Genomic DNA, 25179 nt, shown 5'->3' with positions numbered 1-25179 from the left:
AAATGGCCTTTGCCTGCCTGGTGAAGGTAACTAAATGTTCCGGGATCAGTTTGTCCTGCAGTGCTATGAAACAGAACAGTGCTCATGTCTATCAAGCACCTTCTCTACAGCACTTTGGTTTTTGAGGATTTAGTCCTTCTTGTTTGAGGATATATCGGTTCAGTGCATTGCCACATGATCTTGCTGCAGCAAAGAGTGGAAAGCTTTCACAGACGGAACTCATGTACCTGTCAGAGCTTGCCAAGGAGACCACTGAAATGCTACATCATGACTTAGTGGACAGACGCAATGAATTACTATTGAAACCCACAACAATTCAGCAGAAGATGGTTTCTGTGCATTTCTAGATAATATGAGGGGAAGTTTGCCTCATGGCTCCTTCTCTCCCAGTAGCATCCAAGTTAGCTTCTAGTTGCTGCTTGCTCTCTCCAGTGGAGTTCTGCCCAAGCCTCCTCCTAAACAGCAATACCACGGCCATCATCTTCTGCGTAAGGAAGGGAAGAATTTATTTAAGTATTTATTTACAAATATGTGTGCTTCAAATGGGGTGCAGGTTATCTTATGTGCAAGTATGTTTATGAAAATCTGACTATTACTATGTTAGAAAACTTTTAAGTTCTGAACAGTCTTTGGTGGCGGAATATGTACTGTGAACAGATATGATACTCATAGGGGATTAATTAGGTAAAAGCTAAGGAACAAAGGTAGACATGAGCTGTGAATTTCCATGATGGAGAATTTTTATCATTCAGAATGGTCACATCTAAAATTGGCAGTACTGAGTGGGCTGAGTGAAGTGACAGACAAGATCTCACAGAAAGAAACGCACAATTATACACATGGAGAAAAAATACCCATTGCTAAGATTAAGCAGAGATGGGCCCTAAATTAACTATTACTGCCTAGAAGATCTGGTAATTAGGGTGTCTACTTTTCTAGAAAGAACAGGCTGCCCAAGGAGGTGGTGGAGTCACAATCCCTGGAGGTGTTCAAGAAACATGCAGTGCAGATGTGGCACCAAGGATATAGTTTAATGGGCATGTAGAAATGGGTTGATGGTTGGACTTGACGATTTTAAGGTTTTTTCTGACTTTAACAATACTAAGATTCTAAGATAGAAATAGAAATAGAAAAGTAAATATAATTTTAAGAGTTAGGAAAAGAATAGCAATGGAAATGATGTACTGCTTGTCTGTTACCATGCACCTAAAGTCTGAGCACTGCTGACAGATCCAATGTCCCCATCCTGAAAACAAAGCACTGAACTAGGCAAGACTGAGAAAAAGGCAGTGTGGAGTCAGAAACAAAACCCAGACTCTGTTCAAAAGAATTATCCATGAGCACAGTATCATTGATGAACTTGAACAAGAGACAGAGGAGCAATCCTCTGGCCTTCCAGAAGAACAAAGGGATTCAAGAAGGGATTAGACAAATCCGTAAGAGCTGGCTCCACTGTTGCTGCACACTTGTCCCATGCCACCATGCCTGACCAAGGGTAATGTAGAGCTGGTATCTCCCAGGTATCTCACTGGCATTGTCCATCATCACAGCTCTGTTCCTAGGAAGCATCTCCTGAGTGTGGCATTTCATTAGGGCTTTGTTAACACTTCAGGTCTTTTATTTAATCACACCTTCAGGGTTTATTTTTATCTAAGCAGAGCAATTAATAATGTAACCTTTTAAAGGAAGTCCCAGATCACTTGACTGGTGATAAATGACTCCACTTGACCTTAAAAAATCGTACAAACTTATTCATACTTCTATTCAGATTTCACTATAAACTTTTCTCCAAATGTGTACAATTTGAACAGTGGTACCATGTGCCTGGATTAGACTCTGCAAAGAATTTCATCTAATTATTTATAGCATTAAAGGCTCGTAGGCTATACAGACTTCTCTTTTCTTTTCTTTTCTTTTCTTTTCTTTTCTTTTCTTTTCTTTTCTTTTCTTTTCTTTTCTTTTCTTTTCTTTTCTTTTCTTTTCTTTTCTTTTCTTTTCTTTTCTTTCCTTTCCTTTCCTTTCCTTTCCTTTCCTTTCCTTTCCTTTCCTTTCCTTTCCTTTCCTTTCCTTTCCTTTCCTTTCCTTTCCTTTCCTTTCCTTTCCTTTCCTTTCCTTTCCTTTCCTTTCCTTTCCTTTCCTTTCCTTTCCTTTCCTTTCCTTTCCTTTCCTTTCCTTTCCTTTCCTTTCCTTTCCTTTCCTTTCCTTTCCTTTCCTTTCCTTTCCTTTCCTTTCCTTTCCTTTCCTTTCCTTTCCTTTCCTTTCCTTTCCTTTCCTTTCCTTTCCTTTCCTTTCCTTTCCTTTCCTTTCCTTTCCTTTCCTTTCCTTTCCTTTCCTTTCCTTTCCTTTTGCTATAATTCAAGCTAAGAGTGAGTACAGAAGGTAAGATGGCCTTTTATAAGACAATTTATTTCTTACTTCTCTCAGACTACGCAGTGGATGAGGATGCAAGAGAAAAATACTATGCATAAAAAATGACTTATACAGAATTCTATTGTTGAAAATAAGGGAAATTAATGAGATACTGCTCATGTGTATACAAAATATACAGTCCTTCAAACCAGATGCATATAAATTTTTTTCCTACTACCATCAAATGATCCAAAATGTGATACAGTTGAATAAAACATATGAATATCTAATTTAAGGAAAAATAATTATTCCAAGGCCATAACCCTAGACTCAAAGAACCCGGCAGAGAATGGCAGTGCTGAAGGAACCATTCCTAACAATGGATCTCCAGATGGAATCTAATTTTTTTTTTGCAGTGCACTTTACAAAAAAACTGTGACATTAGTGAGATTTGAATCCAAAGAGAACCTAAGCTTCTAGGATTTTTGAGGCCATCAACCTTTCTTCCTAAATCTCCCTCAGATATTTGAAGTATTTGTGTCAGGAATCCAACCTGACACAGAGCTTGCACCTAGCAGATGATGCTTTCCCAGAAGGTGGTTAATTGTGCAATGCTCAGCTCTAGGCTCATCATCAATCGAGAGCTTAAATTAACTAATTAAGAGGAAAAATGATTTAAAAGAGTTCTTTTTATTTAGGAAGTGGGAAACGTCTGCTTTCATTAAATAGCGGATAACTGCAAATTCACATACATACATTAATATTTTTATTTGATTAAATTACCCACTTTTACTCTTCATAATCCAAATCATAGTATTTCCCATGCCTTCATATCATAGAAATTCATATCATAGGTGGCTTTACACCTGAAGGTCCATATGCTTGGATCACCTTTACACAAAGCCAGAGCAGCTGTTGAATATCAATACTTCTAACACGGTTTATTTCAGTTAATTTTTTGCTCTTTGGGAAATAAAAATGATTTCCTATCGCTTGTGAGACTCTTAGGCTAGAAATAGTGGATTCTAACAGGATGTTAACATCAAATAATGATTCTCTTTTTTCATCTATAATTTTCTTTATTCAATCCCTTTAGTTGTAACTGCTGAGACTATATCTTGTAAAGAGTAACTTTTGTGTTTTTCCTCTACATAGTGTTGAAATGTCAAAAATGATCAGTTATGGGGAAAAAAAAATTGAGCCTCTATTAAACTCTCTGGCACATAAATTCTCACAATCTTTTTTTAATATTAATGCCTATAGATAATAAACCAAGCAAGTGAACCTTCCTGAGCCAGCTGTCCTTTTCAATGTAATACAGACGATCACATGAATATTTACTATGTCCTCAGTTCTCAAAAGGTGCAAGAGTTTTCATTCAACCAGTGGACTCCAACATATCAAGTTTTAGTTGAAAGTATATATTAAATGTAAACATCTGTAATTTCATTGCTCCTGAATAATCTGAAATTTGGGAAACTTGAATACGGTAGAGTTTCTCTCATGGCTAATTATAGAATCAAGATAAAATATGTTCCTGAAATTTATGTTTTTTATTAGTCACACCCATTTGGAGAAAAAAAAAAAAAACCAAACAGAAAAAACCAACTACCAGTGGCATGCTGCATACCTACAGATGCCAGTAATTCCTTTTATTTACAAGATTAATGAACCTATGATCTGAAACTTCCCTTTGTGTGCTAATACTGAGCATATTGACTTGCACGGCATGATTTTGTCACTGGCCTAAGAAGCTAGGTGGGAAGGAAAGCGCATAGCTTAGAAATCTGAAGACCTAATAAAAATTGGGCAGCAAAACATTGATGCAAATTAGGTACATTAAAAGGCTTGTCATCAAAGCAAAAGAAACTCTGGCAAAACCTTGATTTCCTTTCTAAGTTTGTTCTAAGTAAACTTACACAGAGTTTGATCTTAGAAAACACATAAGCAGCCCCGCTAGATCCAAATAACCAATTCATGAACATACTGGAGGATAGGAATCATCTAGAGTGAGGACTGATGTGGTTAAGATCCTCCATGCTTTATTTTCCAAAAATATCAGGTAGCCAGTTGAGTGATTCTTGCAGCAATGTGCCTTCAGTGATATTAAAAAATCTCTTTTATGTCTTGTTATTTTATTCATAATTACAACAATAATTAGAATTAGTTCAATTGGAAGGGTCCTCCAAAGATTATTGAGTTCCACTGTTTGGCCACTTCAGGGTCCACCAGAATTTAAAGCACATTAATGAGAGCGTTATCCAAATGCCTCCTGAAAACTGGCAGATGTGGGGCATCAACCACCTCAATAAGAGACCTGTTTCAGTGTTTGACCACACTCACAGTAAAGAAACTTTTCCTAATATGAAGTCTGAACCTCCTCTGGTGCATCTTTGTGTCATTCCCTTGTGTTCTAAAGTGTATATATTGATTTGAAAAAATAATACATGAAAAACGTCTTTCAGCTCCAAATTCTAATATCAATTAAAAAAAAACCGTAGTGCCTTTTTGAAGCTGAAGAAGCAGAAGAACAACTCAAACCTGAATATCAAAGCCAAGCAGAAATGAGAAACCTAACTCTTGGCCCATGAGTCTCCATTATGTCCCACAGAAGATATATGTTGCTCGTGGTTTTTCACTGCCATGTTCCAAAGAGCTCCAAGCTGGAGTAGATGGATATCTCATTTCCAAAGCTCTGTTTTCTTTTGAATTTGCAGGTTGGTCGCAGAATATGGTGTCCCCAGGCACCTTCTTACTCAGAAAGAAGCATGGGTGAAACTGCAGCACAAATAACTGCCTCAGATCACAGTCATCATTGATCAAGAAACTGTTTTTTATTTCTAAACTGCAACGAGCTCAAAGGAACTCAGGCTGAATGGGACTTATTTCAGAACTCTGTCTTCCGTAGTAAGCAGAGGCTTATCTTGTATTTTTAGGTAAAACTGCATGTTCCGAGAAATGAGAGAACCTTCGTTCATTAGCTTCTGCTCTCTCATGTTTTTAAAATCCAGCAGTCATTGGCATAAGCAGTATAGAGGCAAATTAAATTATATTCTCTTTTGTTAGACCAGAGAAAGATCATACAATTTTTTTTTAAATTATTTGTTTATTGGTTACTTCTGAAATTTCAATTTTTTTATTTTTTTTTTTACCTTGCACTTATGCTAATTGCCAGTAACTCTCAGGGTAAAATACCTGGAAATACTGCCAATCTTTACTGGCAGTTTCCAGTTAATGACATCTGCTTATAGTACATGGTTCTTTTCTACCGAAATTAGGGTGTTCAGAGATTTACAGGGAATCACAAATTCTCTCCCTAGAAGTACCTGCATCAAAAGCAAAGTAAAAGTAACAGAACAACGTGAAACTTGTAGGAACAAACACATTCCATTAAGGTCGAGGAGAAATTCACTGAGAGTTTCCCTTTTGGCAATTTCTATCTGACTGCAAGTGCTTTTCTATAAGGATGCAGACAGTGAACTCATCATGATGCCCTAAAAACCTCGGCATGGATAGAGTTTTAACCATGAATGACACACACTACTAAGTATTCTTGTAAATGTAATGCAACAGTTAGATTAATTGTTTAGGTTTAGTGACTTCAGCTATAATGTGACACTCACTGTTGTCATGTGAGGCAGTGCCAACCTGTACTCCACTGTACCTCCAAAGCCTCCCACAGTGCTTGTGGCAGGATGGCAGAGACTTGGGGGAGCTCTGCCTAGCAGAACTACACATGTTGGGAATATTTTTGCTAGAAAAAGCATGAAAGTATTCCTCAAGGTGGGACTTCAGTTATAGGCTATAGTTATTTAACTTGAGCCACCAACGCCTCCATCACAGCCACAGAACCTGGGAAGATGCTCATGGAGCCTCTCAGGCCAAAGTTGTTGGGATCCACATCAAATTAAAAGTGAAAATCTAAGCTTTATAGCTTTCAGGCATTCAGCTGGGCACATGACACTGAATATTTCATAAAAACCACTGGAGCTGACAGAATTTTGACAAACCATGTAGACTGCCTAGCAATAGAAAGCAAAGAGTAAGGTTGAATTTAGGTGTCCCATCTGGAGAAGGAATGAGAGCCAAGGCACCCTTTAATCTTGGAACAGAGTCTAAAGAAAAGCATGATAAACTGTTCCGGGGGCTGTGGAAGCTAATCTTTTATCTAGGAACAGGCCAACAGCCTGGCCAGATGAATTTATTTATACATTTATTTTATTTAGATTTCTTAACACTCTGAGATCCTCTGACTCTGTACTAGGTAAAATGACTTGCTCCTGGATGTACCACTCAAACACATTTCTTTACTTATGCACTTTATCTTCTTTTGCTGATATAACTCACTCAATCAAATCTTCTTATCTTCGACCTGAAGATGCTCCCAGTGAGATGACTTCGAAGGCTGTGTGGTTCCTATCAGCATTTGGCACAACATGGCATTATTTTTTCTGATCTCTTCTGCCCATTTTGATTCTTTCAGAGCTGCCTTGCAGTTACTACATGAAAATTTAAGTGTGCGTGTTTAGCGTATGTCAGCATAGCACTGTTTGGTGCTACATGGGAATACATAAGCTGGCAATAAGTGGCACTGAAACTAGAAACACTGGAACTATCGCAGAACATTTGACCAAATTAATATAGGAATGTGAGAAGCAAGGCACAAGATATGATACAATGAAGATCCATGTTCTGATATTGATGTAAGTTATATTTTGGATATTACCCTCCAACTCCATTAGCATGCCTTCTGCCTCAGGCAGTGCATTTTGATCAAAGCAGTTTAGGTTAATTCAGGCTGCAAGGACCTCAGGAGGTCTAAATATCTGCTGCTGAACTTGTTCCAGTTTACAATATTCAGTACCAAAGAGCCCCAAACTTGGATGTCATATTCTGGATGGAGTTTAATGAGTGCTGGGAAAAGGAAGATAATCACTTGCCCTCAGTCTATTGGCTGTGCTACTGGTAATACAGTCCAAATTATTTTGCCCAAATAAATATTAGTGAAGGAAAACAAACCTCCCATAAAATTCAAAAGGCCAAAGATTTTTAGCCTGTTTTTATTGCTGCTGACAGATTGTCATTTTTAGCTCATTTTTTTTCTGTTAAACTTTTGGTACAGAATTCACCTAGAAGTAGTATTTTCTGTTCTGCCACTGTCTACAGTAAATGTCATCTTCAGGTTCATTGCTGTTCTTTCAAACTTCGGATTTGAGAGCTTCTTGGGATCACTGAAATCCAATGCAACTATTATTTGAATAAATTTGTTTGTCACTTGCACAGCCAACTGCCATTTTCAGTTACTACTGGAGGTGCTCAGCTACTGTTCAACAGTGGCTACATATGTACTTGCTTGGGAAGAAAGAAAGGCACACCACGATACAATGGAGATCAGGAGGAAAAGTGGGATCTTGAACCTGGATCTGTTGTGCTCCTTAGAGTATTCCTCTAAGGAAAAAGTCACAGAACTTTTGGTTGGTTGGGCATTTTCTCTTCCTCTCTTTCCATCTCCCCCAACCACAAATCTGTGAAATAATTTTCTGAAAAATTCATGACTAGCTTAACTGATTAATATGTATGTATCACAGTGCCCTTTATGGATTTCTTTCTATCTGGTCTTCTGCAAAGAACTTCCAATAGGCTATTATATTCAATGAAGTTAAAACTCAGAGTCCCAAGTGGCTAATTATCCATGGTTTTGTTACAACATTCATTCTAGCAATCATGGAATTTTGAAATTCAGCTGAGGTAATCCAAAAAGGAACTCTTTAAATAACTGCATGGTCATGAAATACTGCAAAGAAGTCTTCTGAGATCATTTGCTGTTGTAAGATATGGCTTTCCATATCTTGTATGCTGTCTTATGCGCTTTTCTCTTCTGGATGTAGAAGACTGCAGTGTGGCCCTAACGTTATTTATTTCCTCAGAAATCGGTTTGGGCTAAAGAACAGATTCTTCCAAACATTTGGAATGCAGGGAAAGGACTGCATTAGGCTGTAACAGGCTAAATGACAAATAGCCTCACTTGCCTTGATTTTTCAGAAGTGGCCAGCAGTCAGAGTTCCAGATGGATTTGGCGGGAGATGTGTCTCCCTCTAAAAATAAAGCTTTTTCTGACCCTCCTCCCAAGGGACTCCACTCAGCTGGTTAAGCTGCAGGCGCTATTTGAAACACTCAAGGGTGCCTCTGTGCTGGTAGCTGCCACCAGATATGGCTGTAGGTGCTCTGCTTCCACTGCCTGTCCTCTCCCTTGATGTACCCGGTGCATCTCAAATGGCACCAGATGCCTGTATCAAAGCAACAAAGTTGAACCCCAGCAAACTTAAGTTTTCCAGATGGAAAGTGAGCTATAATCCTTCAGATTTGAAGGATTATAGTTTTGATTTAGATCCGAAGTTACCAGACTTGGTAACTTCTACGCTTTTTATGGTCCAGCCAATAAAAAAACCAATCTCCCTTCACCTTTATCTGACAAGTTTTCAAATATTCCAGTTTCTTCTGCAGTGCCCTAACTGGACAGGTGCAGTCATGATCTCAGCTTTTATTTCAAATTCCTGAACTTCATCTTGACTAAAAATAAATACATAAATGAATAAATAAATAAACACATTTGCATGTGAATTATGTTCCTTGTGGTTACCTGTTGAGTGTCTCTTTGGGATAAAAGAACAGAAACAATCTTCTTTGTGGGTGAATTTTGCTGTACTCAGACATCCAAACGCGTGTGCTCAGAGGCGAGAACAACCTTTGGGTTTGTCCAATACACAGCAGACAAAAAGTGCCTCTGGAAACAACCTTGAGGTCCCTTCAGCTTTAATTAGTGCAGCAATTAATTAGCAGGTGTCAGGTTTTAATTACGTTTCTTTTCTTTTTAAACTTGGGGCAAAACTGGAAAAACGAAGCTGCCAACCATGATTTACTTACTGATTGTGGACCCTGACTCAGGCCTGTTCAGGGAGCTGATGATAACAAAGCCGAACCCTTCGTTCTCCTTGCGGTGGATCACCACGTCGCTGGTTTGCAGGCTGTGGGACGTGAAGCCCTCCGGGGGAGTCGCATTGCTGCTGGAGACAGCGTGATTGCTGTTAGCATAAGTCGCGTAGTCACTTCTTGGAGAGCTGTGGTGTGTGGACACAGAGCCTGGGCTTCTGCCATTCTCTGGGCATGGCTCTCCTAAAATATAAGTCATGCCAGCGTTACAGTCTGACTTGCTCAGTGGATCTCAATTTACAGTACATTTGCTAATGCAACATGAATACACTTGGCTGTCTGTGGCCCAGACTACTGCGAGTATTAAGCTGGGAGCTGTAATAGATGCAGAGAGACAGGAATCTGCACAATTATGCAGAGAATTCAAGGGCAATCAGATAAAGTAAGAATGAATACTTAGTGCTAAGCTGCCTAACAGAAGGGAGAGGGAAGTAAAAACAGTGGCTATCTGGATGGCTAAATGTTAGCAAGCACCATTCCCTTGTCTGCTGGTGGATCTGTCATCAAGAGGAAAATGTGACCGTCTAATCCAATATAAGATTATGTGTGTTTGGATTAAAATAATTTAAACAAGCAGCTAACATAGAGTAATTAGGATTAGCTGCATAATGTTCTTCTTACAAGTTGATTAGCATGCTCACAAGGCATTTATGGAACAGAGCAGTTATACAATGACAAATAATCGCAATCTTTCTGTGGGTGTTGTCACAGAAGCAGTGCTCATTTAAAGCTTTGGAAGATGCTCTTGTGTGAAGAGTTGGAAAGGGCAGAAGGAATAGCAGTGTCCTTTACTGTTGTTTTATAGTAGCAAAAACAGAACAAGTTCAACCTTTTGGGATTAAACACTTTTTTAGTACAAGCACTTTAGCAATTAGAAACAGTAAGGTAAAAGATGAAAAATCAAGGAGCAATATTCCTTGCAGATCTAAGTTGTTTACACAGATCATTACATATTGAGTTTTAATGCAGAACGTTCAGATAATTATAAGTAATATGTCTTTTCTTCTCAACGATGAGTGGCTCTGCTGAACGTGCAGAGCTTATGCATGCACACACGCATCCTGGGAAGAAAACTCACAAATTAGACCTTCAGTGTGTATGTATTAATAAAATAAACATAATCCAAGGCCAGGCTGCTGTTTTCTCAGTCAAGTGTGTCCTTTAGTAGTCCTTGTGCAACTATGGAATAAAATGATTAGAGAGAATAAGGGGGAAGAAAAACAAACAATTATTGTACTCCTGTGTTAGAATTGAAAATCTCCAAGAGTTATTGAACCAAATCTGCAACTAAATGCCATAGTTGGTGACAAGAGAGATCTCATTTTCTGGCTGTCATGTTTCAGAAAACTGAATGCCGTTTGTGTCAGTATGGCTGCAACAGAAAGGAAATTATCTTACCCCGCAGAATGACCAAGAGCTGGCTTGGCCATAAATAAATGCAACTGAAGGCCATTAAGCAAGCATACGAAAACAAAGATAAAGGAGAAAAAGTTCAAACAGCTACTTGATTGTTACCTCTGCAAGAGATATTCATCAGAAAAATTACATTTTGCTTCTGCCTGTGAAGAAATGGCCTTTCAATCTGTGTTTTCCTAATCAAATTGTGCTCCTGGCTGGTGAGAGTCTGTTCCCGGCGTGGGAGAGGTCTGTGTGAGGCGGTGGTCTCAGGCTGGGTAATACATGAACATCAGCTATCAGCCATCAGGTGAGGGCAGGGCAGCTCCAGTGCTCTCCACTCTATACAGCCACCTTGAATGCAATGTGGCTGAGGTGCTCGTACTTTATTTTTCAGTTATGCCCACATCAGTCATCTTTAAAGTCTCCCACTAAGCTTATGTTGTAAGACACAAGATTGACACTCTGTTCATCTATAGAAATGCTGAAATATTAATGAGTTACACACAATGCTCCCCAGCGTGGCAGTCTCAGGGACACAGGATATCTCCAGGTATCTCACTGGCTTGCTCCATTCTGTGTGCCAGGAGACTGGCGTGTCTCAGACCCTGAACTTTAACACATACCTCTCTCCACCCCTACATAGAACAGCAGAATCACAGAATTGTAGGGGTTGGAAGGGACCTTTGGAGATCACCTAGCCCAACCCCCTGCTAAAGCAGGTTCTCTCCAGTAGGTCACACAGGAAGGTGTCCAGATGGGTCTTGAATATCACCAGGCAGACCTGGGTAAGGAGCTGGCTCGCAAGCACCCGGCGCATTACCTTGGTTATTGGCCATTTTCCTAGTGCTGGGGGAGCTGCAGGGGGGCGTCGCGACGGGCGGAGGGGGCCCTTTCTGGCTGCAGGCCTCTGCAGTTGGCAACAGAAGAAAGTCAGTCCCATGGCAGCAAAATGGGGCCGCAACGGGGGGCTGCGGGATGAGGGGTGTGCTGAGGTTGGCTTTGGGGCAGGGGAGTAGAGGGGAGCAGCTCAGGCAGCAGCAGCAGTCCGGGGCACAGGAGGTGGGCGACAGGACAGGCTGGAGATGCGCTCATTTCTGGTGCCTCAGCAAATTGCACTAACCTTGTCCATGTTAGAAACAACACAGTTCTTTCTTGGATAGGGAACAGCAGCAGCTCTCCACTTTGACAGATGCTGCTGCACATTTTTTCCAAGTCTATTGCAAAGATTTTATTTACTTCAGGTCCTTCATATTGTTTTACCTTTACTCCCTGGAAGTGTCTGCTTGAAGGGAGGAACTGGACCTGCTTCCAGGCAGCCATTTCCTCCCTGCAGAATGATTTCAGCCAGCTGACCTTGCATTTGGGGCAAAAATCTCCAAATGACATCAGTGAGACCAGAAATGGGCTTTTAAGACACACGAGAGTGAAATGAGTCCTTGTACTAGACAGTTAGCAGTCTCTGAGAATTCCTCTGGTTGCTTATTCACACACTCAGCACAAACAGCTTTAATTCAGTGTGAACATTTTGTCCCAAAAGCAGACAAGAGGAGACATCACAGACCAGGACAGCACAGAACAAACCCAGAGCAATCATGGCACACTGGGGCTGCCAGTGGGTCACCCACTTCTGCAGGAAGCAACACTCAGCATTAGCGCTTTCATCACAGAAACAAGGGACACATATTTACAACTATTTGTTCTTCAGATGACGGAAAACATTCACTCCTATTTGTCAGCACCTGCTCATGCTGGTAGCAGTGAGCTGTTTTTCCCGGTCTCCTTCACTCACCCGTGGGTAGCACCTTTCTCCGCACAGTTAGATTCACCTGCCCGTTTCGGGCAGCATTATGCATAAGATCAATCACGTATCGGTGGGTTTTGCCAGCCACTGGAATCCCATCCACATACACCAGTTCATCACCGGGATGGAGGCGACCGTCTCTGTCTGCTGAGCCCATTGCAATAACTGCTCCGATGAGGATCTAGGCGGCAAAAGAACAAAGTCCTGATACATATACACTGAGCACACAGACACTTCCCCCATGAAAATACAGACATTTTCCCTTTCTGTTAAGATACAGTTTGTGACTCAGCAAGATCTGTGTGTTCCTGAAAGCCATGTTCCTGCACTGTAGGTGTGACTGAAGATGTTTTCTTGCTGTTGGTGAGAAGGTGAAATCCCGATCTAAGGCTTATTAACCTGCTATCTTCAAATCGAGACAGACAATCTATCTGTAAGGGATGGTGAGTTCATATAGCCTACATTTTGCAGAATATCTAAATACATTAATTTAATTTAAAGGTCCCGTTGACTCAAATTTAGTTAGTCTGCATGTTTCTTACTTGAGGCTACTTATTTCTGCACTATGTGAGCACCTGGAGTACTGTGGCATGGTTTAGTGGGTGTGATGATGGAATGATGGCTGGACTAGATGATCATAGTGTTTTTTTCCAACCTTGATGATTCTATGTTTCTATCATTCTATAATACAGTCAGTTGTGGAAATGACCTGTTGACATAGAGTTTGCTTTGGGACTCTTTAGGGGGAAAAAAAAGTGCTATATCAAATATCACTACTCATTGGGAATAATTGCTCAGGTAGTAATTGATTAGCAAAATGAAAAGATGTCAGCTTACTCAGTGCAGATGTTGTTTTCCCAAATCGATATTAAAAAGTGATTTGTATGGGACATATAAGCTAGTAAAAAATCTGTTCAGAACCTTTTAATGACTTTCTCCACTTTCTATGCACATAAATCCACATAATTTATTAGAAGAAGACATATATATTTTCCCCGTGGAATAACTGGTAGAACAGTCATGACTGATTCTAACAGACCTTGCTTCCTTTGAAAGAATATTAAAGCACTCACAGAGCAAGTTCCAAATTTTCTTTTCTCCTGTTCAGTGCTAGAGTGAGCACAGAATGGTGGATTTGACATGCTGTGTGACAATCCGCTTTAAATAATAAAAGATAAAAGCCATCTCGTATTGCTTTTCATGAAAAGCTGAAAAGGCTGATGTTGTAGTCACACAGGTGGTCTTGTTTTTTGTGGTCTCAGCTGCAGAGTTGGAAGCACCCCAACAGAGTGTTTAAATGAAACTCCCCGTGTGGAGTCTGCAGAATTTTCCCCATTTTCTGTCCTGCCTTTGGCTCACTTTTGCTTAGAAAATGTAGCAAAGGCAGAACAAGATGTGGCATTTTCCTGCTTCCCAGTGTTATAAGCAATACCAGGCTGAGTTCCCAGAGATGTTCTTTCAGGTTCTCCATTCTCTTCTTCAAACACTGAAAGAATATACCTCAAAGCTTTGGAAAACACTTTGTGAAAAATCCAGCTATGAAATATGCAGTTATTCCTCTTCACTGGAGAAGAAATGATCTGTGCAAAGCCAAATTTAGCTGGATCTCCACAAAGTACCTCAAAACCTTTGCATCTGTCTATCTTGTAGGAGTCAAAACTTTTCCGAATTATCTTGGGAGGCTTCTTTAGCTTGTAAGATTGTAGGGACTACCTTCCTCCTTTTGCATTGCTGGATATTTGCAGTTTCTTTACAACTGATTCTAGGCTGCCAAAATATGGAACAATTTGTGCGTCTTTAAACTTTGAAGAAGCATAAAGGCAGCTCACAGCATCAGTATCTACTGCAAAATGCAAAAACTTCCACTTATGACAAATCAAGTAATTACTTCTTATCTTTTCAGTGTCTACAGTGGAATGTGATTGTGTCACTGATTTACACGATGGAACTGACTCCTGGACAAAAGCACAGAGTGCTCCTTTGATCACTGCAGGTAGCTTGTTCGCCAAGACGATGGCCACTGTATCTGTTACTGGGCATATTTAGAAGCAAGTGTGACTTCATTCTCCTTTTTCACTTTCCATGTTTGAATTTGCTTCTTATCCACTATGTGCTCTCATTTCATGGCTAAGTAGTTTCCATAATAGCTATAAATTCTACAAGCAAAACACAAATTAAACAAAATGTTTATCAGGATTATATTACCAGGTATGAGATTACTTTGAATGCATAAGGAAAAGGATGATGACATTTATGGCAATAAAGACTGCGTTGTAGAGATAAAGGTAATTTTCACCCACTGTTTCAGATTAAGCATGCAAAATGGTGGGATTAGGAAGATCATGACAGAGCATAATCTGAAACTGAAGCTTGGGTTTTATAACTCATCCATGGTAATCTCTGTTTTGATACTGAGTTTCTTTGTGACACTTGCTAATTATTTGACTTCATGTTTCAGTTTCTCTCAATATATGTAGAATAGATTCACAGGCATGCAATGAAATTTATGAAATAGACTTCTAAGGTGTGATACATCTCACCTAATTTTAAATGTCTGTGATGTCTACATCCAAGATAATCTTCTGAACTATAACCAGTGCTAAAAATAGGAGCTCCTAATGTGTGGTCCGAATTATCCCAACATTCTGCTCTGTAGACTTCTGTTATGTCTTAGAAATGTCTCATTATTGGCACTGAGCATAAAATACTGCAGGTTGCTCTGAAAGTAATGCCTTCTATTTATTTCCATGGAAACTACAACAGAGGCAGAGAGCACAGTAACACTGTTTGATGGAGCAAATTCTCAGCTACAAAAAACTATTTTTCAACACAGTCACCATCATTAACTGTGCATTTTTGCCAGTAATGAACAAGAGCCTGCATTTTATGCTCATGAAAACCTGCACTAGCAAAGGTGCCCCACCGTCGCTGTCACCACTGCTGAAATGCAGAACCCACCACCTCACTTTTCTCACATCCACCATAAACATTCAGCAAGAGTCAATCAGTGTCAGTGGGTGCAGTTTTATCTGCACAGAGGAATTCAATGATGCATCCTTGCTTCATACACACCACCATGCCAGGTGCCATTTTGTCAGACTGCCCTCTGCTGCCATCTGTCACACAGCAACAAAATGTAAGGGACTATTGGTGGGAAGGTTCAATCTCTACTGCATCTGCATCTACCTCTGACATTGTGGACAACATAATAAAATAGGAGCTATTACTTTCGGAGCAGCCCACATACATCCTGCAGGCATTTACTAAATGAATCCCAGCCAGGCTGTGTTGAAAAGGAGAAACTCTTACTGTAATTATGTGTGTGTTCCTGTGATTTTGAGTTTGAGCTGTTTGAATGTATTCAAAATACTTCCCCACTTTGGGATGGCAATTTGTAGCTTCAGCAATATTATTCCCTTTAATAGAGTCATTATCTATAATCTGCCAGGCCATAGGGAGATGTGATAAATACCTCTGGTGGCTTGACCTGATGAGATTGAAGAGGTGCCTGGAACTGCACAAGCAGTCATGACGTTTGAGATACCTTCATAAACGTAAGTCTTTCTTTTGGAAAGCATCTTTATGCTTACAGATATTTAAAGTGGACTACTCCATCAGCATTTTCTCCTTCTAAGGTGCTGAGCAGCCAGTGTAACTGGAAGCAAACTATGTTACAGTTTCTCTGTAGTGTCAGTACTATTGTTTCATAAAATTTTATGTGGATTCTGCTTCTTTGAGAAACTCAGTGCCTTATGCTGAAAAATCCACACTCCTTTTGAGGAACCAAACCACAAAGACAAAAGGCAAGGAAAGTTTCTTTTTGTTCTGTGTTACCTGACTGCACAGCGGGAGAGCTGAAACAAGCATTTCAAAGTGTCTCAGTTCTGGTTTTATAGGAAACGCAGGGTTTGGAGCACAGGCAGATGCTGCCGCTCCTTTCCTGGAGGAGAAAGGAATAGGAGGCTGTGGGTGGGCTGTCCGTGGGGGAGCAGGGAAGTGGTGGAGGTGAGAAAACAGAGTTAAGAGCTCATGTATTTGGAGTACAGACGAGATGGAAACTTTCTTTCTTCTTTCTTTTTTTTTTTAAGTGGAGCATGTCTGTCTTCTTTACTAGGGATGAAGGTGGGCAGCGAAGTGGGTGGATGGGCACAAAGGGAGCGAGAGCTGAGATGCTCAGCACTGCACCACCTAACTCTAGGGCTCTTCTCTGCCTCGTAGGCTCCTCAGCCGCAGGCTGGGCTCTCCCTCATTCCTGGGAGGTTTGAGAAATGGTTTGTGGGGAGGCATAAATCCTGTTAGACTGACACATCCGGGGGTAAATGCTTTTGTGCTTGCAAGCCCTGAAATAGAGGCAGCTGCTTTGAGGCTAAGTGCAGGCTGAGAGCAATTGTTAGATGGACAGAGAAGCGTCTTAGGAGGTGGTACACAGAAGGCAGCATTTCAGTCCTGCTCTTTAAAAAATAGCAAGTGCTTATCTCTTTGCATGGTATCCAGCTATGAGCATTTGTTTGACTTCAGACAGTAAAGCCAGGACAGTCCTTTGCTGAAAAGAAATTTGAAAGAGCTGCTTCCTCTGTGACAGTTCAGTGCATAATGCCTATGGCTGGGGGGCAGAGGACTCCTTTCAGAATTCCCACTCTGCTGGGTTTTTGAGCTGAGACATAAATTCACGTCTCTCACAACTCATGCAAGTATTCCTAACTGTTAGAATACTAGGTATTCTAAGTCAGTGCTCTCTCCCTCCTTTAGGTGGAAATCATTCCATTTTATATAAATGATCATCTTCTATATGAGGCATTTGAGCTGTTCTTTTCCCCTTGAGAATGTCGTAAACCTCCAAACTGCAGAGCCAAACACACTCTCAGTGACTACTTAATTATCCATTTGTAATGAAAAAAGCATTGAAGGAGAAATCAAGAGAGCCTTTTACAGAATGCTTGAGCAGCTCTATAGCCAGGGGCACTTTCCTGAGAGGTGGGAATTGCCATCAGGTGCTACTGTCCTAAGCAGGCAGAAATTTCCAAATCTTCCACAGGTGCCAATTCTCTGCAGGATAAAACAGGCCGTTTCCTCTGCCTCTTAAGAGATTTCCTTTTTGGCTGCTTTCAGTGGGCAAGCTTAAAGAATGCACGCTGACTGGGCCATACAGAGAGGATAGGGAAGATGCTTAGCAGAATGTGAGGCCGGTGGCTCCGTGGCCATGTTTTTAGTGCACTGGGACAAAATGCATGGCAGAGCGATGCCAGAGTGACTTCAGGTACACTTGCAGGTGTAGGCAATTAAAGTGTCCTTTTGATACCGAAGTCCTTCTGTATAACCACACCTTGGTTAGCTTTGAAAATCCGTTCCAAATCTCAAATAGAGCCTTTGTGTTTCAATCTGCCCTTTGTGAAGTATCTGTTCTGCAATACAGTGCATTTGTTTCATTTTACAGGAGGCATCAGTAAACTATTATGTTTGATACTTTGATAGATTTGGTACTTTGATAGACGTTGACAATTTCAGCGCAGAGGATTTTCTGTGTTTCTTAGGACCATGTGTTTGTTAGTGCTAATGCCTGAATGACAACTGTATCTTTCTGTATGAGTCTGAATAGAGAATATATAAACCTATCAGTTGGTTATACATTTTCTTGGAAATGGTTCACAGCGGTAACACAGAACTCAGACTACACATACGGTTGTGATAATAAAATGTTAACAGTATAGATCTGGGATTAGTCCTCACTAACAAAACACTTACATCATTATTATGTTATATCATCACAGTTATTCTGAAGGAGTACCAATTCTGCCTTCCCTCCTCAAATCATTTTATTTACATACACATCTCACTGTTTTACCAAAATATACACCCATTTCTTTTAAAAATTGTATATATTTTATACCCGTTTTCATCTGTGATAAATGTGAGTGGGCTTTGTCTGATATTTTAGTGAAGGGAGCGTTTACTTCCTAACAGTATAAAGCTAGCATTGTTATGCTAGATGCTTCACATGATGATGTTATCTAACCTGGAGCGTGGACTACAGCTCCCAGGTGGGGCCTTTTGTGTTTCTGGAAATAAATGGCATTATCAATAGCATCTTTTAAACTTATTTATATTTGTATACTGCCTACATTGTACACAGTTAGGCATAGGCTTACATAATTTGTCTTATAAAATCTTTTGCCTAAAGTTAAAACAGACTTGGAAAGTTAGGATGCAAAGTAAAGTGTTGAGTGATGCATTGTGTCAAACCTGGAGATAATAGCTTAATTTACTGAGACATCTTTCAGATGTTGACAACCTGAAAGCCCTGTCTTTTTCTATAGCTGAACAGAAAAACATCATGCTATAGATGCAACACAGTATTCATATAATCATAGAATCAGAATAGCCTGAGTTGAAAAGGACGTCAAAGGTCACCTAGTTTCAACCCCCCTGCTACATGCAGGGTTGCCAACCACCAGACCAGGCTGCCCAGAGCCACATCCAGCCTGGCCTTGAATGCCTCCAGGGATGGGGCATCCACAGCCTCCTTGGGCAACCTGTTCCAGTGTGTCACCACCCTTTGTGTGAAGAACTTTCTCCTAATATCTAACCTAAATCTCCCCTGTCTCAGTTTAAAACCATTCCCCCTTGTCCTATCATTATGCACCCTTGTAAACAGCCGTTCCCCCTCCTGTTTATATGCTCCCTTGAAGGTGGAAGGCCACAATGAGGTCTACATGGAGACATCTCTTCTCCAAGCTAAACAAGCCCAGTTCCCTCAACCTTTCTTCACAGGAGAGGTGCTCCAGCCCTCTGATCATCTGGGTTCAGTTTGTATTATCACTATGCGTTATTTTTTTTCTGACTTTTACACAGAATTTAGACACATAACAAGGAAAGTCTGGGAGAAATAACTCACAGGCTGTCCAGGCTCATCTCCTCCAAGGATCCTGAAGCCAAAACCAGACTCCATTCTTCGAAGGTGAACATCCAACTCCTTGTAATCGGGACCTGGTTTAAAGGGAAATGCCACTGAGCAAATCATTTTGTTTTTTTTCCTGGAGAGTTTTCACCATCTTCCCTCCCCTTTTCTGTTCATTGCACATGACTAATGGCAGCCTGGTTGGAGCTGGTGGAAACAAATGGGACACAATGTGTTGTACACAGACAAGGAAGACACTTGAAAATGTAGGCACCCTACATTTGATTATGTTGATTATGATTATGTTCAATAATATACATTAAACCCAAGCTACAACACATTCACAGGTGAACAGTACTGGAAAAGTCTTTCCAAAATAGAAGTTATAAAGGTGCCTTCTTCCTAAGACTGACTGCATAATATTTTTCTGTTCAGCCACCTTTGGCATTTAATCAGTGTTTTCCTTGCAGTTTCTTAAAACCTAAAGAAAATAAACTGAAATGGAAGATAAAGATACATAGAAGAATTACCAGTCCAACTTAAAAAATATGAACAATCATTACAGGCCATTTTAGTTCCACACACAGAGAAACCAGTATTTTTTCTAATATAATATAGCTTTTAAGTACTCCACTATCAGGTATTACCTTCAATAAAGAATTTTTATGACAGCTATCATTATAAGTCTCTGAATCTTAAGGTTTAAACTGAAAACTAACATGACTTACTTGAATTCCATAATGCTACTCAATTAAGGCTCAGCAGCTTTATAAATCATTAAAACTGTGCTTCCATATGCCTGCATAACATGCCTGTAAACATATGTTCTGCCCTGGAATGTCTCAGTTAAGGAATGTAGAATTTTTTTAAACATCATTTTCTTTTAAAAGTATCCTTAGCTTCATTTGAAAAAGCTAATTGTTTCGGGTCTCGATGCCCACAAAATACAAAAGAGAAATTTTATTTAAAATTTCAAATAGTATAAAATGGAACTGTAAATAGTTGAAGGATTGGGAAACCATTTGTTTTGACTATAGCTCTGTCTGAATAATCAGAAGTACTTTGAGCTCATCAGCAAAAGCAGGACAAGCTATGAGCACGAATGGTCTTTTCCACAAATTATACTCCTGTCTATAAATTGCAACAGCTTTTGTTGCACGTCAGCTTGTTGCCAACCCCAAAAGACAATAAGGGTTGAGTAGGTTTACTTCAGCAAACTGTTCCTATTGTCTCCAGTCATGTCGTGTTTCCTCAGGAGGAGTGGGACTACAGATGGCTGAAATACTGTGCTTCAGCCACTCTCATTTACTCATCTCCACAGAGCTTCAGTGGACATCTCATAAACTGCAGGGTTGGACAGATCCCAGATCCAGTTTGGAATTAAAACTGATTTGGTCTAGTCAGATCATGCAAAGGCAGACACAGAACTACATGCAATGTCTCTATACTACGATCATGGCATAAAAATCCTCTCTAGAAAGCAGCATGGTACAGTGCTCCAGCAATGTATATTGGTAGGAATGAGACTGAATCAGTCCCAAATGCTTGAGCTGGTAAAATGGAAGTACTACTGCTCTAAAAAAAACAAACATGCTTTTCATTTATTTAAAGAGAAACCCAAGCAGATCCTATCAGCTTATTATTCTGACTTTCTTTCTACTTATCTGATGTTTCTCTACACTGAATAAGAGAACACAGGAAGTGTGCATGTAAATTTAACACAGAGGTTGTTCAAAAGTTGTGAGAGGTGAAGGAATTTTAAGATGAAAGCAATACTCCATCCTTACCTGACTTGCTTATACAGCAAAGAACGCGGCTTATTATTAGGGAGATGACCTTGCAGATAGACACAGTAGGATCTAACAGTAGGTCTTAACAGTCAAAGGCACTGCTTCCAGCAGTTGGCTACAAATTAAGCACTACCTTTTTATTTTTTGGTGAACACGAGTGGATATGCAGAGTTGGGAATACATTAAGAAAGTATAAGAAAGTTCGGTTGTGAAAAATACATGCTCTGGCACACATACAAAGAATTCACTCACATACATTTAGAACGCTGATCAAAACCAATGTCAGCATCGGACTCCAAAATAAGAGGCATTAATTTTTTTAAACAAGTCTATTTTTCTACTTGTCTAGAATGGACCAGGTAAGACAGGTTGGCCATGAAAAGGTATGTGGGGATTTAATCTTTTCTGAGTTCTAACACAGTTTTGGATTAACCAACTGTAGCCATACCCTTGCTCAGAAGAACCTTTGTTTCCAAAGAGGTGAAAGTCTATAGAACCCATTCTCTGCCAACTCCTCTCAGGAAAGTGAGTTGCCTCTGAAAGTAATGATCTTTTTTTGTCCCACTGAGCAATAGAAATGGAGTGGAAAGAACTATCTAGCCCATCTTCTAGTCTAGCTCTCTGCTATCACAATTTTTTTGTAAGCAAACAGCACATAAACCTTTCTAGTGGAGACATAAATGAACAATGCTTTTGTATCTGAGCCTCTTCATGGCCTTTGTCACTAGGTCACCTGTCTCCTCCGGCATTTTTACTGATTTTACACCCCATGATTACACTTGTTTTTTCACTGAGATACCATATTATCATGTCTACTGACTTATTAATATACTTGAGAGCATTTCCTCCACTGCTGCTGCTGGTTGTTTCAGCTTTCATGCTAGTATGACTGTTGTCATACATGACTCCATTGGCTGCATTGATGCCCCTGCATTGGTCTGGAGACAACTACACCACAGATACCTGAAGTCACATGCCTGAATATGGATTTGACTTCCACCATTTGTTTTTGTGCTTAGGTCATTAATAAAAATAAAACAGAAGAGTTACTGCAAGACTTTCTACTCATATTATCCCTTCAGTTCAGAAAATAATCTTTTAGTACAGCTGCTTATCCACTTTCTAGATATTCCTCTTTATATTATGTTAAGCACTGTCCTCTCCAAGCTAACATGGAAGTGCCTCAGTTACAAGTGGCATTCAGTAAAATGTCTAGCTGAAATCTAGATTGATTTAACATGTGTCATTAGTTTGGTACAAAAAACCAGTTACCAGGTTAGTCTGTTGCAAACAGCCGTTGGCTTTTTGCATTATGTCTCAGTCTACCATCATATTGGTAGTTAATTCTCTTTAACTGAAAATATGCTGTAAAGTCTTGCTGATGATTAAATCCTTTTTTTCTCCAAATGCAAAGCTACATAATTCATTCAGTATGACATGATCTTACTATAGCAGCCCATCCTTTGTAGATTTACTAATCTCTACTATCATATGCTAGCTATGTTAGTATTCCTGAATGTACAGTGGTCAAGTACTCTTAACTGTAGAAATGATTACATTTCTTCTGATATATCTTCAGTGCTTACTTCTCTATGATTCTGGCATTTTTTTCATCACAAAGGATTGTTATATAAGCTGAATTTTGCCTCTTCTTGCTGGAGCTGATTTTCAATTGATCATACTCACAGAGAAAATTACCTATACTTAAAGTAAAATGACACTTCTGGGCCTTGCAATATACAGCAAACTGTTGGTTAATATGACTTCGTTATGGAAAATAGGCCTTTTTTTTTTCTCTTTCTTTTAGTAAGCTATATTGGAACTGCATGGTTGGTGCCAGATCGGAAGAAACGAACAGGTTTGCAGTCATAGTCGAGTCTAAATTAGTATAGTCTTTAATCTATAGTGTAGTCTATAAGCTACACAGTTTACTTTTCCTTCCACCCATTGTAATTCGTCTGAATATCCTATGTCCGACAAGATTCACCGTAAAGAGACTTTTAGCTTGAAGTCAGTATTTCTGAATTTATAATACAAGCATCTTGTGCAAGAATGTTTCCTGCCCTCCTTTACTTTTCTGCATGTGTGCACTGGAAAAATAATTTTAGGTTTTCCTGTTAGTAAATGTATTGCCTTTTTATAATTACAGCATCTTGTTTATTTCTTTTCCCTGTGTAAAAGAATACTCTTTAAAATAATCATTTGGCCTAGAAGAGACAAAACCAATTATCTCTGCTACATTGTAAAACCAGCTGGCTCCTCATGAATTTAAGAGTGGTATAGGAAAAGCTGCAATCTTAATGATTGCTGTGCAATGAGGATGATAAAGAGCATTGAGAAATTCTGCTTTTTGGTTCCTAACAGAGAATTTGCTTCAAATGTAAAGGCACCAGAACAGATTACTACTGAACAACAGTGAGATCTTGTAGGTGCAGATGTGATTATCAACTCCCAGGTACATTTCTGTACTGTATTCACTTAAACTCCAATGTGGATTACACACCGATAACTGTACTTGCAATTGTTTCTAAAATGTATTTAGAGAAAAAATATTTTTGACTATGATTAATTCATTTTCTGTATGAGTCAGATTGCACAAATGCCAAATGATTTTTACAGTGATAAAGCTGGTATTTGAAGCTATGCTGTAAGCATTGAGAAGGATTTTTGTTTTAAATTAAAACTCGTCTACACTGCGGTTAAAGCAAAGACAAAGAGCCTGGTTGTAGAAATTTCACAGCCTTTCTGGATGTTTCCTCTTCATATTTATACAGAGGAAAAGCTAGTAAATATTGATGTCATTATAAAAATAATTAAAGTTTTTTTTAAAAAAGCATTCAAACCTATTCAACCTATAAACTCTACTGGGGTATGCAAAATCAGCCCCAAATCATATTTAATTTAGGAGCACTATGCAAGCTGTGTGGGGCTAGAATAGACTTCAGAGGGATTGTCAAAACAACCTTCTTTGTTTTGATGCCTTGTTTTAACTGTTCACTTAAGATTTCATCAGGAAATGAAACACTGCTGTTTTTCAATCACATTCATTGCCACTGTACAAGACTGATGTTGATTCAAACACCCAAAAAAGCTTTTTTTGAAAGATTTTGCTTTTATGTTTTTACAGAATAAGATATAAGTACGATAGCAAGGAATGTTTGGGTCTGCATAATAAATCAGTTCTGTTCTTTAGCAAATGATAGATTTAATTTCATTTTTTACACAAAGTAATGCTTAAGATAAATTTTGGACATGACCTATAGAGAATTATTAAGTTAAAGGGTGAACACTAACATGCGAAAGCAGATGTAAAACACTAAAACATACACAAAGACTTGCTGAGGAAAAATAAATACTTCTTGCTCAACATACAAACCTACTGCATAAAAAGATTAAGACTTAGCATTCTATAACACTACAAAACTCATACAAAGATAAAATGGTGACTGGTCAGCCATGACTGGCTACAATCTAGAGAAATGATTAAAGAAAGAAGAATCACTCAAACATAAAATGAAGGACAATTAGTTTACAGGACAATGAAGACTGAATAATACTTGCCAGAGGAATCCACTCGAAAACCAGTCCTGGGCAGCACTTGTTCTGAATGGGGAATCAAAGATGAAATAAATTTCTCAATTTATTTAAAAATGCAGCATCACTTTCTCTGCTGTAGTTTGAATTACTGAAGGGCAATTTCCAATTTTTATTGCACGTCTTTTCTTTCTTCTGACTTTATAGATAGAATGTGTATATGTTGAACCTGCTACATGTAGACCTCTCTGCCCATTTCTAAGTAAAGTGAAAGAGACAGCATGATGGTAGTGTTCCTTTAACTGAAGATTGTTTATGATGAAGATAAAACTGTTAATGCATTTATAATTATGGAAGTTAGTGACAATATTTGTGCTTATTCAAGCACAGCAATAAAATGAAAGGTTTAATGGCTGTGTTTA

General features: G+C 39.3%; 1 protein-coding gene across 15 annotated transcripts in view; it reads right to left on the bottom strand.

Moving 5' to 3' along the window:
- Positions 1–25179, bottom strand: part of MAGI2 (membrane associated guanylate kinase, WW and PDZ domain containing 2) — a 726830-nt gene that overhangs the window by 52501 nt on the left and 649150 nt on the right. For 7 of the 15 annotated variants that reach the window (NM_001396254.1, XM_040685423.2, XM_040684980.2 and 4 more), the window contains 5 exons: positions 24785–24826; positions 19431–19522; positions 12527–12719; positions 11558–11644; positions 9274–9522 (listed from right to left, as the gene is read on the bottom strand). In NM_001396254.1, coding sequence (NP_001383183.1) covers positions 9274–9522; positions 11558–11644; positions 12527–12719; positions 19431–19522; positions 24785–24826 — 663 coding nt within the window. The remainder of the gene's footprint in view (positions 1–9273; positions 9523–11557; positions 11645–12526; positions 12720–19430; positions 19523–24784; positions 24827–25179) is intronic. The other 8 variants (XM_040685432.2, XM_040685217.2, XM_015275751.4 and 5 more) reach the window with 3 other exon arrangements.

Source organism: Gallus gallus, chromosome 1, assembly GCF_016699485.2.
Source record: "Gallus gallus isolate bGalGal1 chromosome 1, bGalGal1.mat.broiler.GRCg7b, whole genome shotgun sequence".
Lineage (NCBI taxonomy): Eukaryota > Metazoa > Chordata > Aves > Galliformes > Phasianidae > Gallus > Gallus gallus.
This window is presented reverse-complemented; position numbering and strand designations above follow the sequence as displayed.